This window comes from Dipteris shenzhenensis, chromosome 24 (genome assembly GCF_047967505.1).
Source record: "Dipteris shenzhenensis isolate YYH24624 ecotype China chromosome 24, Dip_SZ_1.0, whole genome shotgun sequence".
In the NCBI taxonomy this organism is placed as follows: Eukaryota; Viridiplantae; Streptophyta; class Polypodiopsida; order Gleicheniales; family Dipteridaceae; genus Dipteris; species Dipteris shenzhenensis.
Window position 1 is genome coordinate 35,484,490 of NC_141619.1, and position 18,346 is coordinate 35,502,835.

An 18,346-nucleotide genomic window follows, 5' to 3' on the forward strand; every position below is an offset into this window, starting at 1 on the left:
GTGCATGTGGGCGCACATGCATGTGTGTGTGTGCATGCGTGTGTGTGTGTGTGTGTGTGTGTGTGTGTGTGCGCACTTCAAAGGAAAGCATGCTCTTATGTTAGGTCCAATTCTCTCTTCAATCCAATGATCGCAGAAAACTTGCTAAATGGGAAACTCGATCTAGACAATGGGGATTTTTGGATAAAGGCTGCTCTTCCAAGCAATTTTTTAAGAGTTTACACTACAAAAGACAAGCTGCCAATATCTATCGAATCCGGATGCCTGATGGTTCTTGGTCAACATCTCGTTTAGAGCTTGCTGATTTATGTGTGCAGCACTTCTCCACTCATTTTGGGCATTTGGATACTCTTTCTCCTCGGGCCGTGTCTGCACTTCAGCTTCTTTTGCAGCATATTCATCCAATTTCTATCTAATGCTCAAGCTTTGGAACTTGAACATCCCTTCACTGAAAGGGAATTGTCTAATACACTGAGATCCTGTGGCAGATGGAAATCTCTAGGATGGGATGGTCTCACTGTTGAATTTTTTCTTGCATTCTAGGATCTTTTTAAATTCACCTTGCTACAAATGGTAAATACAGCATGGCAAAATCAGCAGATGCCTGTGTCATGGAAAAAGGGTCTTCTCAAGGTGATTCCAAAAAAGCAGCTATGTGATTCACTTGGTGATTGGAGGCCAATCATGCTCATGCCAGTCATTTACAAGATCATTGCCAAAATGGTGGTTGATCAGATGAAAGGTTATTTGCATGATGGGTTGCATCCCTCCCAATATGGCTTTGTTCCACGTCGCCATATCACAGATAACATTGCCAATGCTTATATTGGGATTGAATATGCCAAATACACGCAACAGGATGTTCTACTCTTGCAGGTAGATATTGCAAAAGCCTTTGACACAGTTCAATGGGATTTCATCTCACAAACTATGCGAGCTTTGGGGTTTGGACCAAAAATGCAACAGGTTATTTACTGGCTTTACAGAGATAGCAATGCGGCTTGCATTCTTTCTAGGGATATCTCTGATGAGTGGACTCTTCGTTGTTCGGTCCGCCAGGGATGCCCTCTCAATGCTTTACTATATGCCATTGCTACTCATCCTATGCTGCAATATATTGATCATCTTGTGGCTATAGGATCACTTCATGGCTTGGAATTGTGGATGTTAATTGCAGCATGGTTGCTCAAGCTTATGCTGATGATTCTTTCTTTACCCCGAAGAATATGCCCCATGATCTTGGTGCTTTGATGCAAGCCCTCTCTGTTTATAGTTTGGCAGCTGGTCTTCATGTTAATTTTCAGAAGTCTAAGCTGCTCCCTTTGCATTCCAAAGACTAGCATAGTCTATTATGGCCCGGGGATATCATTCCACCCACTCAGTTTGTTCATCATCTTGGTTACCCTTTGGGGTGGGAACTCACTCGCCGACAACAAACTGATTGGGTTTTGGCTAAGCTTTGAAAAAAGCTTGAGTATTGGAAACTGGCAACCTGGCCTTTGCACGTTCGTCTTCGAATAGTGCAATCGATCCTTATGGCATATATTCAATTTTACTTGCCATTGATCATGTTCACTAAGGCAGATCTTACATCTTTCATGTCTGTCTTTATGGAAATCTTCTGGCGATCCAAACATGGTAGAAAGTCTCAGGCTGCTTTCGATGCATCACATTTGTTCTCCCAAGATTTATGGTGGATTGAACATCACAGATATTCATGTGCATATTCTTGCCCACAGGGGGAAAATGTTGCTGCAATTTCTGCAAGGTGATCAGCCTTGGGCTCTTATGATTAGGACTCTAGTCACTCATATCAATATTTCTGCGTTTGGTCATTGGCAACTCGATCACTGGGATTTCTTTTTTGGCTGCACTAATGGCACTTTGCCTGGATGCCCTTTTGTCTCCCGCTTGCTTCTTGACTAGAAGCATGTTCTTTCTCATCTGGAATGGAATGGAATGGACGGCAATCTTTGCTTGGGAATTCTTTGAGAGTTGAAAGCATTCACTGGTCGAAAGTCTTTCAGCCTCCCTTGGATTTACAGGAACCTCGACGTTCCTACTTTGTCTCCTTTAAAGGCATCAACTCGGTTGTTGATGTTATAGATGATGCTGGTACTATGCTCCCCTTTTCTCTAGCAGCCACTACATATGGATTGGGATCTCATTATCATCCTTTGTGGCGACAAATTACTTCTATGCTTTTGCCTTTTGTTCCGATTCCTCCTTTGGAACTCCAGGACCCTGGCTGGAAGATTGGACTTTGACTTCTCCAAGGTCCTCTTCTCGTCCTTTGAGGCTATCTCAAATTACTGTACCTGCATTGTATAAAATCCTTTTGCCTCAACCTTGGGTTTCAGAGAGAGGTGATTCTATTTGGCGAATGCATCCCCCAACCAAGTGGTGTAGGAAAAGATTATAGCAACTTTGGGCCTATAAAGTACCGCTTTGGCAACAGGTTTTCTTTTGGGAGTGTTTCCATCTGGACAGCTATTAGCTCGGAGAATGTGCCTCACTTATTTTGGCATTGTCCGTGCTCTCATGAGTTTTTTGATCTGCTTCGACAGCGCCTGCGAGCGAGATTCCCATCTGTTCTGTCTGGGAAGTTCTTCTGGCTATTTGGGTTTCCCCATCCAAACCGAAGTTTCATCTTTTCTTCGTTTGGGTTCGCTACCGGGCACTATGGACTTTATGGACATATAGGAATTGTAAAGTCTTTGGTGATCCTACTTTCTCTCTGTTTGGCTTTTCTAGGCATTCTCAGCAATAATCTTTTTTTGATTGCTTGCAGACCCGCTACATAGATCATGAGGTCTTTTTGGCATATACTGAAATTTTCAGTTGATGTAATTGTAGCACCTTATTTTGAGGTTGCTACTCATATAATATAATCAATCAAAGATTTCACCAAAAAAAAGTGTGTGCATGGGCATCCATATGTGTATGTGCATGTGCATGTGTGTGTATACATGTGTAGTTTTATAATAAAAATTCAAAAATTTTGATGCTTTATTTTTTTGGAAAATTTTTTATGCTTTAATTTTTTGGAAAAATATTTGAACGGTGGATTAGACCATAGGGTGGATTAGGCGATCTATTGCTTGAGCAATATTCTCATGTCAATGTATGTATCCTCCATCCATTAGAGCACAGCCATATGCAGCCCTCTAAACCACTGTTAACGGATTTGAACAGCGGTAAACCTCCAAACCAATCGAAACAGCTGTGACAGGGATCTGACCACATGCAAAAGAGCAGTGATCAAACAATGATGGAGAAAGGGGAGCTTGGTCGAGCACACGGGTCTCGGTTTGGCAGAGAACAAGGCAGCGATGAGGAACAGATGACACCTGCCCATAAAGCTTCAAAATGGACGGTACGTTACCTTGATTTCCATCCACAAAGCCTCAACGGATATATGGAGGTCCAACGGTGGGGGGAGCATCCATACTGTTGTACGTCAGCAGGGTGGAGTTCAAGGCACAGTACTGTTTCAAGCATGCACTTTTGACACCTCCAAAACCTCCGTTTTGATATGTGTTTGGTAGGGCTTGATCTGTTCTAATCTTTTGCATGTGGCCAGATTTTGAACTGCTAAACCGCTATTATTCATCTCTATCGCCTTGCATGTGGCCTTGCCATTCTTAAGATTGAACGCTCGAGCTTGAGTTGGCATCCGAGGAATGCCCTCTAAGCTCGTCAACGGTTGGGGTCGTGGAGCATCAATCTACACCGTCCGATCCCAGTTCATTAACAATGGTAATGAGTGCATATCCTGACAACGAGTTGAATTCGACGAATGGAGGAAATCCACCCGCTAGTAACGGTCAATAGTCATGAATCACCGGCATTAGATCGCCTTTCGATCAATGCTTCACGAGAAGCGCCCGATTCGAGCCGTGAGGGCAACGAATGGTGCACACACTGGCTACAATGACACATGGCGCCTCACGACGATGACTACATAGATTGGGGCCGTCCATTGATGCATGACAAGTGTGTACCGCCGCCTCCCCGTCACCGTGTTGCCGGCAGGGAATCCGGCCTGGTCGCCGATCTGGTCAGAAACCAGGGGCAACCGGCTCCCAGCCACAGGCCGGTCCCGGCCCCGGGGTTCCTCCGGAGGCCTCCTCCTCCAAGGTGCCACTTGTCAAAAAAACAGCTCTACCAACGCCAAAGGCATCAGCGTCAGACGCGTTACTCTCAGAATTCTTGAACAAAAAAATTTGTGAACGACTGAGTGTCTCGTCTGAATTCGCGTCAAGAAACGATTCGCTCGATTCCACTTCCTACACATCTCGCATGAAATTTGAGCTTGCGATTGGAGTTTTCTCTGCATTTTTTCTCAGAGAGCGATTGATTTCCTCTTCGCGCTAAGAATTTCGAGAGGTTTCTCATCTTGCGGTATTCCTGACCTGCATTTCGTCACAGAAGCGAGCGAGTAAAGCTCAGCTTTGACGTAGATCGCTCCTTGTTCACCTTAAAGAAACGCCAGAACAATTCTTTGTGTAAAACAAAAGAAACGCTAGCAGAAGCTCGAGAAATCGGCGTCTGCAATGGAAGAATTCTTTGTATAAAACCAAAGAAACGTGCCGGCGCAGGAGAGGTAGATTCTTCCCAAACAAGGCTATGGCGAGACAAATTACCTTCCAAAGGCTTCTCTCTGTCCATTCCTCCCTTTGCGCTTCCCCTTCCCTGCAGCGCAAGCTTTGCTTCTGCACCGTTCATCCCGAAACTAACACTCGAACTGGCGTTGTAAAAAAGTTTACGTCTTTCGGGAATGTCTCAGAGCGCTTCCAATCCAAGGCCTTTGCCGCTCTTGTATCAATTCTTGCAGGAGCTCTCTCTTTGGCTGGGTTTGGATTCATCCAGAACAGTGCCGAGCAGCATGCTCGCTGTGACTCCTCAATCCAAGTAGATAATCGAGTAAAAGAACCTTCAGGTGCCAGCAAATATTTGTTGACAGGTTTGTCCCAAGCCCCTCTCTGTTCGTTTCTGTTCGTTTCTTAGTAGTGGACAGCCTACAAGCGTCCCAGTGAAAGATAATACCAGGCATTGAGCTTGACATCCAAAAATCCGAAGCCTGATAGTATTATCTGTAATTGACGAGGAAAAATATACCACTAATGTCCTTTGGAGCTCAATTATTTAATGTATACTTACGTACGTGGGAATTTGGAAATTGCTCATCTAGATGCGTATCGGAGGCGTGTATTTTTCAAATATGAGAGAAGACTGAGACTGTTGAGTCCGCCAGAAAAGGTACTCGAAACTTCTCTATATTTCAAATCGCAATCACGAGAAGCCCTTATATCCATCCTGTGCAATAATATATAACCATTTACAACCATATGGAATTGGTGTCCTGAGCCACTCTAACACGATTCGGGATTTTTCACTGTCATGATCAGGTGTTTGATTATTTTGCATCAATCAAAACCCCGGGAGGTCCATCATTCATGACAGCCAGTGACCTTATGCGTGCAGTGGTGCCTATTTTTCCACCATCGGAGTCATCTCTTGTTAGAGAGGGTTCATTGGCAGGGGAAAGACCACCCAGGGGACTGCGCTGTCCACCATCACGGTTTTTTATGCTCTTTGATACAAACGGAGATGGACTCATTTCATTCTCTGAGTAAGAGTCTCAACATGAATGTCAGTAGCTCAAAAATCACTCATTAATATTCATATCTTCAAAAATACGTTTGTACTTTGGCACAAATGGACCTTGATTGGAAAATTTTCCTTGCTGCCTCACATCTAAAGGACACTGCATTCCTAAGCTGGCAATTCTGGCTGGATGATGGTGAAAGGAACGGACCATGTTGTCCATGAGCAGTTTGTACCTGCCAATGCCTGCCTCACATCTAAAGGAACGATTCTGGCCGGATGATGGTGAAAGGAATGGACCATGTTGTCTGTGAGCAGTTTGTACCTGCCAATGCTGATTCTTAAGCTCCCTATTCCCACCATGTTACCCTATTCCCACCACGCTAGTACTTGACACTGATGATCTCACATCTCACTGCTGATGCCCAGCTTCATGTTTTCATCTTGGTCGTATATGCTACATTACACGCCGATATTATGCTTCACATCTGATACAAACCATGCAATATTCTGAATGGATTGCCAACCTTCAGGGCCCTATTTGACATAGATCTTCCTGCCAGCAGTAAACCACATACTCAACAGGCTCTTCTTGTTCTTTCAAGGCTGGTTCCAGATCCACAAGAAACCGGTCAAGCATTTTACCGATGTCAAGCACGGTTTTCTTCACATGGACCTCTAGCTTGCTGATGACACTATTGTTTTCTGGATGCCAGTCCGCTAGACTCTCCAATCTTTCAGGACAACCTTGGATTTATTTTGTTCTATAGAAGGTGCACATATCAACTGGAATATATCCACTGAATCCGGAGACGTTGGGGGCCCTGGGAAGAGTTTTCTTTTCCTTTTACCAGCCCACCCACCCTGAAATCAGATCACCTGGAGATAGGGTCCAGTGGCTGGTAAAGCAGCACACGTCTTGCAGTGTCCGGTGTGCCCCCGTCGGACCGTGAATGGAGTGAATGCCAATCACGCCCAGTTGTACTGATAACCGCTTCGGTGTCTCCTCCAACAATCCAAAAATTGATATGAGTTTTGTCAGCTGCCTCCAAAAAGGTGCTTTCTTGTTGGCAGGAAGGTGCATAAATGGTAAGGATCCTTACTAGGGTATCCCCCATCCTCAGGTCCATCCACACTGCACATCCCGCTATATCATATACCTTTGGGTCAAGGGCCTGCTCCACTGAGATGCAACCCCCCCATGCCATTGTCAGGGGCTAAATTTTTTGGGCCCCTTCTTGGAAAAAGGTGCCTCTGTCTGCAGATGTTTGTGGCTGAGAACGTGTGCTCCAGGAGCATGAGAATATCCACTGATGGGGACGGAAGCTCCTCCCCGTCTCTCTCCTTCCCGCACTGCTGCCCCTGCACCTACACCCCCTACTGCCTCTCCCTTGCTGGGTGCCCCCACTCGGTGTCTCCTCCAACAATCCAAAAATCGATATGAGTCTTTGTCAGCTGCCTCCAAAAAGGTGCTTTCTTGTTGGCAGGCAGGTGCATAAATGGTGAGGATCCTTACTAGGGTATCCCCCATCCTCAGGTCCATCCACACTGCGCATCCCGCTATATCATACACCTTTGGGTCAAGGGCCTACTCCACCGAGATGCAACTCCCCCATGCCATTGTCAGGGGCTAAATTTTTTGGGCCCCTTCTTGGAAAAAGGCGCATCTGTCTGCAGATGTTTGTGGCTGAGAACATGTGCTCTAGGAGCATGAGAATATCCACTGACGGGGATGGAAGCTCCTTCCCGCACTGCTGCCCCTGCACCTACTGCCTCTCCCTTGCTTACTTGCCCCCACTGCGTGCCCCCCCCCCCTGCTGCCTGCCCCGTTTGCCTTGCTTCGTGCCCCCTCCGCACTCTCTCTTCCCCCACTACTTGTCTCTTTCACCCTTATTCTCCCCCCTCTCCCTCTCCCTCTCTCTCTCTCTCTCTCTCTCTCTCTCCCCCCCTCTCCCTCTCTCCCCCCCCCCCCTCTCTGTCTCTGTCTCTCTCTCTCCCCCTTGCTCTCCCTCTCTTGCTCTCTCTCGTTAGCTCGTCTGCTGCTCCGCCATGGCTGCCCGTTAGCTCGTTAACTCGTCTGCTGCTCTGCCATGGCTGCATGAAGACAGGTTAGCTTGTCTGCTGGAGCTGCCCCGCCATGACTGCGTGAAGCTGCGCATGCATTTGTGCTCTGCTGCTGGAGCTCAGCCCGTGCGTGTCTGCTGCTGGACCCGCCATAGCTACATGAAGCTGCGCACGCATGTTAGCATGTTATCCCATGCTCATATGCTAGAGCTTAGCCCATTTGGCTGCGTGAAGAGCTGCACACAGGTTAGCCCGTCTGCTGGAGCTGCCCCGCCATGGCTGCGTGAAGCTGCGCACACATCTGCTGTTCAGCCCGTGTGCCATAGCTCATGCTGGAGCCCCGCCATGGCTGCGTGAAGAGCACACCCTGGTGATCTGCTCAGCCCGTGCCCCATAGCTCATCCTTGGATAACAACAGAGCATTTCCCTGATTAATACTGTGGTTGAAAACAACAGAGCGTTACCCTGATCTTGGGGAAACCCGTCATCCGAAAGACAGCATCTGTAACATTTTGGATCAGAGCATCTGTGACATTAACCTGCATCTGTGCTTTTTCAGATCACGCATGTCATCTGACAAAAAGGCCAGCCGTCATCTGTGTGTTCCGTCATCTGTCAAGGGGCCGACTTCATCTGTTTTTTCAGATCCCGCAAGCCACCTATGTGTTAGGTGTGCAGTCATCTGTCATCTCCCACAGCAAGGGGACTCCTTTCAAGACAAACCTTCAGACTGAACAAGAAGAATGACTTGGTCACACCACCCCCGAAAGCATATGTCACAAAAAACAGTAAGAGAATTGATATGCTCATGGACATGTTCCAAGAGCTTCAAGCTGAGAATTTTCAACTGAAAAAAACAGTTACTCAACTCCAAAGCAAAGTGCATGTGCTAGAAAGTGCTATGGAAGCAGGATGCAAGCAAGAGGGTGCCCAGCAACTAGAACAGTTGCAAAATCTGACGCAAAACAAGGGAAAGACCAAGGAGAAAGCCAAAGTGGAAGAGCCCAAGCAATGGGTAGAGATTGCCTCCAAGTTCCCCCCTACGGAACCTGCAAGTGAGCCTAAGGCCCAACCTCAAACACGCAGTAACACCCCATCGAAGGAGGACATGCAGGAGCAAAAGGAAAGAGAAAAGTGTGCCCAAAATCTAGTGATTCGTGGACTCCCAGAAGTGGAAAAGGAAAGCCCCCTCACCTTGGCAAAGGAGGTGGCGGGTTTCTTTGCTCAACACTTCGTGATCCCAGATGTGGCAGTCTATGGAGCCCATCAGGTTGGGAGGATGCAAGATGACAACAAGAGAGCCATTGTATGCACTGTGATGGATGCTAGGAAGAGGGCTATCATTCTTGACAGTAGTAGGATTTATCTCAAAGGTTCCCCCTATAATGTCAGTGAAGATCGCACCCCGAAACAGCAAGAAGCCAGAAGGAAGCAATATGCAGAAAGACAAATGAGACAAGGCAAGATGTCCCATACTCAAGAAAGCAACCAGGATGCCAAATAGGGGTACGAGACCCATGGGACATACCGTTCATTACAAGTGATGTTTTGGAATTGTAGAGGTTTCCCTTGGAATAAGGGAGTCAGTATTAATGCATTCATACAGGGAGTAGATATAGTTTTCTTGGGGGAAACTTGAGAAAAGCGAGCTTTGCAGAATCCCAGAAATACCAGGATAGGTGGTACATACAGTCTACCAAAAACAAATTGGAAAGAGAGGCCAAGGAGGAGTGGCATGCATGATTCAGGAACACTTAGCAGACAAAATGAGCATGTACAGAGCTGATAAGCACAAGAGGTTTATATGGCTGAAACTGGAATTTGGTGACTACCCTCTCTTCTTGGCAGGATGTTATATATCTCACCATGAGTCCCCTTTCTATGCTCGGAATGGAATAGATTCAAGTGATGCATTTGAATCACTATGCCTAGACATTGCAGAACTGAAAGACATTGGCAAGGTAATAGTCATGGGAGACCTCAATGCTAGAATTGGACAGGCGCAATTCCAACCTATTATGCACGATGAATTGGTGAAGCTGCAATTGAAATAGATGCCTTGTGGCACAGGACATCAAAAGATGATACTGTAAATGCGCAAGGAAGAGCACTCAAGTGTATGATGAATGGGCTGCATATGCCAATTTTGAATGGGATGCAACGCTTTCCAAGGACCAACAAGATGACATGCTTCTCTGCCAGTGGGGGACATAGTGTCCTTGATTATGTCCTGGCCCATATCAATGCTCTACATGATATAGAAACTTTCAGGATAGGAGAGAAGTACCCTAAGTCAGACCATCTCCCACTATGGTTGACTCTTGGTATTCCAACTGAAAGAGAAGTGCAGAAATTTGCAGCCACTTCAAGAGGCTTCCGTATAGATCAAGACAAGTAGAAAGACTCTGCCATCACTCTAGATGCAAAACTGAATGCAATGGCAATCACACCCACATGGGAAGCCCTCAGAAAAGCTGTCCTTGACACTGCAACACAGGTTTTTGGAGAAATTTCCCAGGACAGAAAGAAGAGACATAAAGGGCTGCCCCACAAGAAATGGTATGATGATGAATGCAAGCAACTACGCAGTGAGCGGAAACATTTTTCTGATATTAACCTCTACTGACAGAAGGAAAAGCAATACAATGCCCTCACGAGGAAGAAGAAAAGCAATTACATTTTAGAAAGGGAAAAATCTGACTTGCTTACATTCATCAAGAATCCCAAAAAGGGGTGGAAACAGGTTAAGGGCCAGAAGAAAAAGGTCATGGGCAATATCTCTGATGAGGAAATGCTGGAGTATGTCACCAAGCTCTATAATCATGCCGATGCCACAGAAATGGGAAATGAAACAATGTCATATGCTTCAGCCAGCCCTTTCACTTTTGAGGATGTTGAAGTAGGGTTGAAAAAGATGGCAAATGGCAAGGCCTCTGACCACATGCACATGTGTGCTGAACTCTTCAAATGGACAGAAGACAAGGCACGACAATGGCTATCCCCCATACTGACAAACACTTTACATCATGGCTTCCCTCCAGATTGGCAAGAGAATTGGGTTCAGCCTCTATTCAAAGGAGGAGACAAAAATTCAGTCACCAGTTACATGACTATAATGGTCAGTTCCACACTAGCTAAACTTTTTAGCACAGTGCTTGAGGCAAAAATCAGCAATTGGGCTGAAGAGGCCAAGAAGAGGGCCATTGGCCAAGCAGGCTTCCATAAAGAACATAGAACTACAGATCACCTGGTCACATTAAGAGTACTCATGGATGAGAGCAGGCTCAAAGGAGAAACTCTTCTGTGTTGCTTTGTAGATTTCAAGAAGGCATTTGATACAGTCCCGAGAGGTGGCCTATGGAAAAGAATGCAAGACCTCGGAGTCCCTCTGGCACTAAGGGTAGGCATCTCTCGCATATACGAGAAGGTATCATGCAGACTCAAGCAAGAACATGGACTGTCAACCACCTTCCAAAGTAATATGGGGGTGAAACAAGGTTGCCTTCTTTCACCCACACTGTTTGGAATGTGCATTGACAAGCTAGAAGAACTGATTAATGAATTTGCAGCAGAAGAAGGGATACAAGGGCCCAAGCTTGGGCTATGGACAATACTATTGCTCCTATATGCAGATGACGTGGTTCTTTTCCCTAATGACCCTGACTTCATGCATCAACTATTATAGGTACTACAGGTCTTTTGCACGGAAATTGGGTTGCAAGTTAACACTACCAAAACCAAAATGATGGCAGTATGCACCACCCGACCTGAACATCCCGCGGTTATCAGCTTTGATGGGCAGCCCATTGAATATGTTGATACCTTTAAATATTTGGGAATTGACATACCAGCCAATCACATATGGTGGCAATGTGCACAAAGAAGGCTGGATACAGGTTGGGGGAAGTACTATCAATTTGAAAACAACTGTAGGAACACTAACACCCGGAACTGGAAGATTCGGAATATGTTGTTTGATGCATATGCGGCAAGGCTTTTCATTCTCTCTCTTTCTCTCCCTCCTCCCTCTTCTATCTCTTAATCTCTCTCCCTCCCTACTCTCTTTCACTCTCTCTTCCTCCCCTCATCTCTCTCTTAATCGCTCTGTCTCCCTCCTTCTCTTTCTTTCTTTCTTTCTTTCTTTCCTCTCTTTCTCTCTCTCTCTCTCCTCCCTCTCTCCTAATCTCCCTCCCTCTCTCTCCTTCTCTACCTCCCCTCTCCTCTTCTCTCTCTCTCTCTCTCTCTCTCTCTCTCTCTCTCGCTTTCTCTCTTTTCAAATTTACAGTGTTATATGGAGTAGAAGTATGGGGGGGCAGCATCTCTCTCTCCACATGGAATGAGATTGAAAAAATGCAGAAAGCTTTCCTACGAAGACATCTAGGAGTCAAGGCAACTACCCCTTATTCAGTCCTCTTATTGGAAACGGGCAGGCAGCCAATTGAATTCCATGCACTGATCAGAGTGATGCAGTACCTAGTGGAAGTACAACAAATGCCAAAAGACAGATTGCCACATAGAGCATGGACTGCTAGTATGAAACCTCAGAAGAATCATAAAAGCAAGATCATCTGCACAAGATGGGGGATAGATATAAGGAAATGGTTCAGCAGATGGAAAGTGGAATCATACCTAACTATGCCCCCTGAAAAGGTCAAGATGCAAGAATTCCAATTGTCCCTACTATGCACTCTACAAACCCAATGGTTGACAGCAAAAAAGAGGACCAAGCTAGATTACTATCAAGATCAAATAAATCCTTTATGCTGGTCATCTTTCATGACACCAGATGCCCCTGCTCAGCCATACATCAGTACTCCCATACCTCTTCTCTATCGCATAAATATTGCCAGATTTCGGACACGGTCACATACCTTGGCAATAGAGATAGGAGCTTGACTAAATCTGCTGCGACATGTTAGAGTTTGCAGATTCTGTGATTCGCAGACAGTAGAGACAGAGGCACATATAGCCCTACACTACCCCTGATATGCACACATCAAAGACGACTATCAGCAGGATACTGGCAGACACCACTCAGATATCGTCAGTTCTCTCCACTACTTCTCTGGCAGCGTTGGGATCTTTTGTCACTCGTCTTTTTTTATACCGTCAAGAACTTGAAAATTCTTGACCCCTCCATAGCGGAGGAGATTTTTGTACTGAGGATTAGGTCCCATGGGTCATTTTTTGGCCCCCCAAGGACGATAATAAAATTCTACTTCTACTTCCCTCTCCCCTCTCTCTCTCACTCTCCCTCCCTCTCAGCCCCTGCCACTCCCTACTCCCTTTCTCTCTCTCATCCCCCCCCTTCATCCCATGTCTTTCTTCAATTTGTTATAGTGGGCCTTTCACCTCCAATTGTTGACGAATGGGTACCTATCTAGTCCTCGACCACTTCCTCCGGCCGCAAGAACTTGCGTACTCTTAAAGGCCAAGATGCTGGCAACTTTAAAAGGATATGGACTTGGAGAGCTCCACCACCCTCTTTGCAGGCATCAATGGCCCCCACCTTCTAGGTCCCAGGCTAGGGACTAGATGCTTGTTGCCTTACCTTTAGACCTCACCTTTCGCATTTCCGATATTTGAATATTGGGATGAGTTCTCTTTCAGGTGGCTTTTGATTCTCTTAAAGCTGCGAGCACAATTCTCAAGGCTAGCTCCTTGGCACTTGGTTCCAAGAAGATCTTAATTACATCTTTCACTTTGGGTTTTTTTCTTTTTTCAAAAAGATTACTTCATTAAGTATGAATGAAAACCACAAGAGCAAGCTCTAATGCAGGAGTACATCATGCCATGCATGAGAGAAAAAAACCCAGCTCAAAAAGAGCTAACAAAAATCCAAGGTGGAGGCTGAAAATGCGACCCTATTCCTGAAGGAGACTCAGAGAAGAAAGGAGATCCTCTCCAAACTCTAAAAAGTATCTCTCCTAGCTGTAGCTGCTCTGGAGGATCCGTGCATGCTTGCCTAGATGGCCATCAGTATGTGTATAGTATCAGTCCATATGCTGGCCATAGACTGGGAAGGGTGAACCTAGGAACCCTCCATCGCCTCCGTACATCTGGCCCTCCAAATATGCCAAGCTGCACTGCTAGCGAGAACCTCCCATGATGTGTCTACCGAGGCATGAGCAACTCTTAAAGAAGTGAAGGGAACATCCTTGGAGAGAACATGACTCCACAGAATGTCATCATATAATGAAGGCTAAGTCTGAGTCATGTCCCTCGAAAAACACCTGAGAGCCAGTAAGAGATAACCATGCCACTGATCCCCAAGTCATGAAGAAGGGTGCTCTATGAATATGCTAAATATCCTAGCAACACCCTTCCACAAATCGTCCTCACCTGTTTGCACTCCCAGAGGCAATGCTGAACTGACTCAACTGTTGCGTGGCATCGAGGACAAGTAGGGTCAGCCCCGAACCTAGATCTCCACAAGTTCACTGCAATCCCTCCATGAATAGAAAGCCAAAAGAAAAGAGTGATCTTTCTATTCATGAGGGATTTCCATAACCTCTTCCAAAAGTTTTTCTGCACCTCTGCATAAATCTGAAAACTATCCCAATGAGGAGCTCTGGAGAGCCTCCAACCTCTACTGCTAAGCTGAAATCTCGTGGCATTTCTGACTGTGTAAACGAAAGAAGGGGATGCTCTTCTCTCGCTGCCCTTCATCAATCCATTCCCACTCCCCTAGGTCCCACTGCAAGAACCTATTGGGGGAACCACTATATATTGGACTTGATGGCACAGCAGATGTTGCAGCAAGGGTGGCCTGGGAGACTATTATTCTCCCTACATGTGAAGGGGTCCTTAATGTCACTGACCCGGACTTGCAGTGTAGGGCTTTGCTTTGTAAGGTGGTGGTGAGGGGACTCATGCCCGGGCAGGAACCTTGGAAGGATTTCTTTTTTGGACGCATTCAGGCTTGTACACCAACCTTGGGAGATGATTGGGTGGACAGCCCTCGATGGATTTTCACATCATCCCCTCTCAGATCTCCTGCCTCTCCTCTCATGACTGCCATCCTGAAAGCTTGGGGGAGCTTCAGGAACACTCTTCGAAGGATTCCACCTTCTACCGTCGAAGAGATTGATAGGCAGCCGATCATTTGGAATGATAGTATTCTTGACGAGCATGCCAGGCCATTGGGCACTTCCCATTACATGCAGTGGTCTAAATGGGAGAGAGGCCCCGCCTACACAGTAGGCACTTGGAAATCTTTTATCAGGCCACCTGTGGATCAGAGACTGCAGTCCGTGAGTCACCTCAGAGGGGTAGCACGCAGGATTCAACAGATAGATGCAGCTATCCCGGTGGAATGGACAATTGAGCTGCCTATTACTTCCACCACTTGGATGGGGGCTTTTTCGAGGACATCAGTTCCTTTACAGGTGATCGCTCTCCGAGGTCTCGGGGAAGACGCACTGGTCTTTGATGTTGGGGATGGAGGTTTACTTTCTACATCCAAGGATGGCATTCTTCTTGAGGTTGCCTTTCATCCTGTCAGGATTGCTGGTTTTGTGGACCTTGGAACGAGCTTGCAGTGGTACTTAGACCCCGACCCTCTGCTCTTGGCCTTGGGATCCTGGAGGTTGTGGTTATATGGAGGTGCACCTATCAGGTGCTTGCAGTGGGACCCAGGAGAGTGGGAATGGATAGATCATGGGCACCGAGAGAGGGGGATTTCCTTCTTTCGTTGCACGGTTGGTAATGCCAGGAGGTTTCAGCTGAACAGTAGGGGTTGGATTCCCTCCAGAGCCCCCCATTGGGAAAGCTTCTTCATCACCGCAGACTTGCGTAGAAATTTCTGGAGGACGCTCTGGAAATCCCTCAAAAATAGAAAGATCACTCTTTTCTTTTGGCTTTCTATTCATGGAGGGATTGCAGTGAACCTGTGGAGATCACGATTTGGGGCTGATCCCACTTGTCCTCGATGCCGTTCTGCAGAGGAGTCAGTGCGACATTGCCTTTGAGACTGGAGTCAGGCGAGGACTGTTTGGAAAGGGGTTGCTCGGATACTCAGCATCTTTCACACTTCCCCTTTCTTCATGACTTGGGGCTCGGTCGCATGGTTATCTCTTACCGGGCCCAAGGTGTTTTATGAGGGTGAGCCTTCTTCTTGGGCACTCTCGGTCCGCCGGCAGGTGATAGAGCCCTGCTCTCTACAGGATGTACCACTTACTCCCTTCAGAGCTTCTCATGTTTCAGTGGACACCTCTTGGGAGATTTTGGCTAGCATTTCCTCTTGGCACATTTGGAGAGCCAGATGTACTGAGGCCTTGGATGGCACCCAGATACACCCATTACAAGTGTTCACGGGTATTTGGTCTGACACGGTTCACACTTTGATAGCCATATGGGCTAGCATGCAGGGCCCTTCACGGGCAGCCTCTTCTAGAAGGACTATATTTCTTCGAGTTTGGAGAGGTTCTCCCTTTTTCTCGGAGGTTTCTACCAGATTGAGATGGCACTATCAGCCTCAATCCTTTCTTTTTGGCTCTTGAGCTTTTCGTGCATTGCATGATGTATCCCGTATGGAGCTTGCTCTAACGGTTTTTCTTCAATACTTAATAGAAGTCTCTTTTTGCAAAAAAAAAAAAGTAAACTCTTTTTGTTCACTCCTTTTGCTACTGCCTACGGCCACTCGGGGAGGAACCTGCATTCTAGTTTCATATTCTTTTCTTCCCCTTGTGGTCGGACATGGTATCATTACGCCCTTTAGATCATGGTTGTATTGATGGTTTATGAGTCTTGTTTGAGAGCCCACTCTGCCAGCACTAAGCTCCTAGATGCTTTGTATGCAGAGAAGGGTCTCACGGAGGTAGTATTATTGATTTGGGTTCTTCGTATGCAGGATGTATTAGTGATTCTTATCATTTCATACCAAGAGACATGAGATTTTCAAATGGGAGGTTGGCCTCTGTGAGTTGTTAGTAGCCCTATAGAGGGAAGAGAAGAAGCGGCCTATAGATGCTTTGATTCAGGAGCGCCTTGCTGCAGCAAGGGCTCATTAGCAGGTTCTTTTGGATGACAAGGAAGCGTCAATAAACACTTCTCTACTCTTGGCTGGAGACATGGTAGAGAAAGTGTTCTTAGCTGAGGGTCATGGTAATCCTCCGATGGGACATAAAGATGTCGCATGTCTGTGGTTGTCGAGTTGTCTCTCGCTGTGTGGCATGAGGCAAAGTCTCCGGGATCTTTGTATCCGATGAGCCATATCAAGGGTGACACCTCACGTAGGCCGGTCTCCTCTGAGTAAAGCAGCGATGGGTTGGAACTCTATCGTGCATGCTGTGGTCACCCTCTGAAGGAAAGGGAAGGAGGTGGGAAGTGTTGGAATACTGAAAGGAAAGAGTAGAGTTGACACAAATTCAGAATACTTGCTTATAGAATGAAGAAGAAAGAGGTCCTTAAGTAGGCACCTCATACAAGGTCACTGACATCACTGATGACCTCAAAGCTCCACAATCATCTCCTCAATCTGCTCCTAGATTCACTCAATCATCCTATGTGGCTTTTCCACCACCTAACTGTGCTTGTGGGCACCTAACTGTGCCTCTAGCACTCACACATAGAAACATAAGGTGTGCCTGAGGCATACACCTTGAGATATCCCAACAAACCCCCCCTCAAGGAAATGCCTCAGGCTATGTCAAGGATACATCTAGTCTCATAGTTTCTCATGCCATCTCATGGTGGTCAAGGATAAATCTATGGCTAGGTTCTCATGCTAGCAAGGGTTCCCTTGGGTGTAAGGTAAACAGAAAGGGATACAAACATACCTTCCAATGGTTATCTCCCTTGCATGTACATGCACACAATGTCTGCAAGAGGTACCATGGAACAAAACATACACATGGCCTACATCATAAGGTGACCAGAGGTGTTTACAAAACACACACAACACAATAGTTTATTTTCATTCATTTTGGAGGACTATCCAGGCTGAGTACCTTGACATAAAAAGAGAGATCTGGAGCATACATAGAGATGATCTTCAAAATGCATAATCTTCAAAAGATGCCTCATCTTGTGGAGGCTCATCCACTGTAAGTAGATTTGCATTTTCTGTCTTTGAAGTTGCTTCCTTTTTGGCAACCATTGTTTTGGCAATCTTCAACAAGGAAGTCAGATTGGCATTTTCATCCTTTGTAGCATAACAAGACATTGCTTTATGTTTTGGCTTTTCACATATTTTGCATAAGCAAGCCATGAGAGGGTCTAACCCAGATATTGGGCAGTGTCTTCTCTCTTACAGGGCTTAGAATAACAACTGAAATGCTTCAAAATATAAGCATTTAATGTAGCAAAGTCTTGTGACCAAATTTCAAACAATGATGCTTCTTCTTACATGCTTCATAGAAGTGGGTGAAATAAACACTTTCCAATCAAAACCAGGTCTAGCAAGTCAAAACAAAACTGAAGCAACACTTGTAGTGAAGTTATTGAAAACTTCAAAAGACCAGAAATGCTAGAGTAGCATTTTATGTAGCATCATCTTCAAAACTTGTCCAAAACTGTCAAAAATGAAAAGCTAAACTTGGAGGGCTTGTAGCTCACTCTTCAAAGCAAAGAAAAGAGGGCTTTCTGAAGCAAAAGAAAGCTCATATACCAGAGAAGGTCCAGCACAGAGGTTGGACGAAATGGTGCGCACTTTTGCCCGAGAGAGTTGCTA

At 46.1% G+C, this 18,346-nt stretch overlaps 1 protein-coding gene across 2 annotated transcripts in view; it reads left to right on the plus strand.

Moving 5' to 3' along the window:
- The first annotated feature begins 4,229 nt into the window (after window positions 1-4,229).
- The window catches only part of LOC147886544 (calcium uptake protein, mitochondrial-like), a 94,970-nt gene continuing 80,853 nt past the window's right edge, over window positions 4,230-18,346 (plus strand). For both annotated transcript variants that reach the window (XM_087395513.1, XM_087395514.1), the window contains exons 1-3: window positions 4,230-4,966; window positions 5,195-5,262; window positions 5,412-5,635. In XM_087395513.1, the coding sequence (XP_087251639.1) occupies window positions 4,630-4,966; window positions 5,195-5,262; window positions 5,412-5,635 (629 nt within the window). In that variant the 5' untranslated portion in view covers window positions 4,230-4,629. The remainder of the gene's footprint in view (window positions 4,967-5,194; window positions 5,263-5,411; window positions 5,636-18,346) is intronic.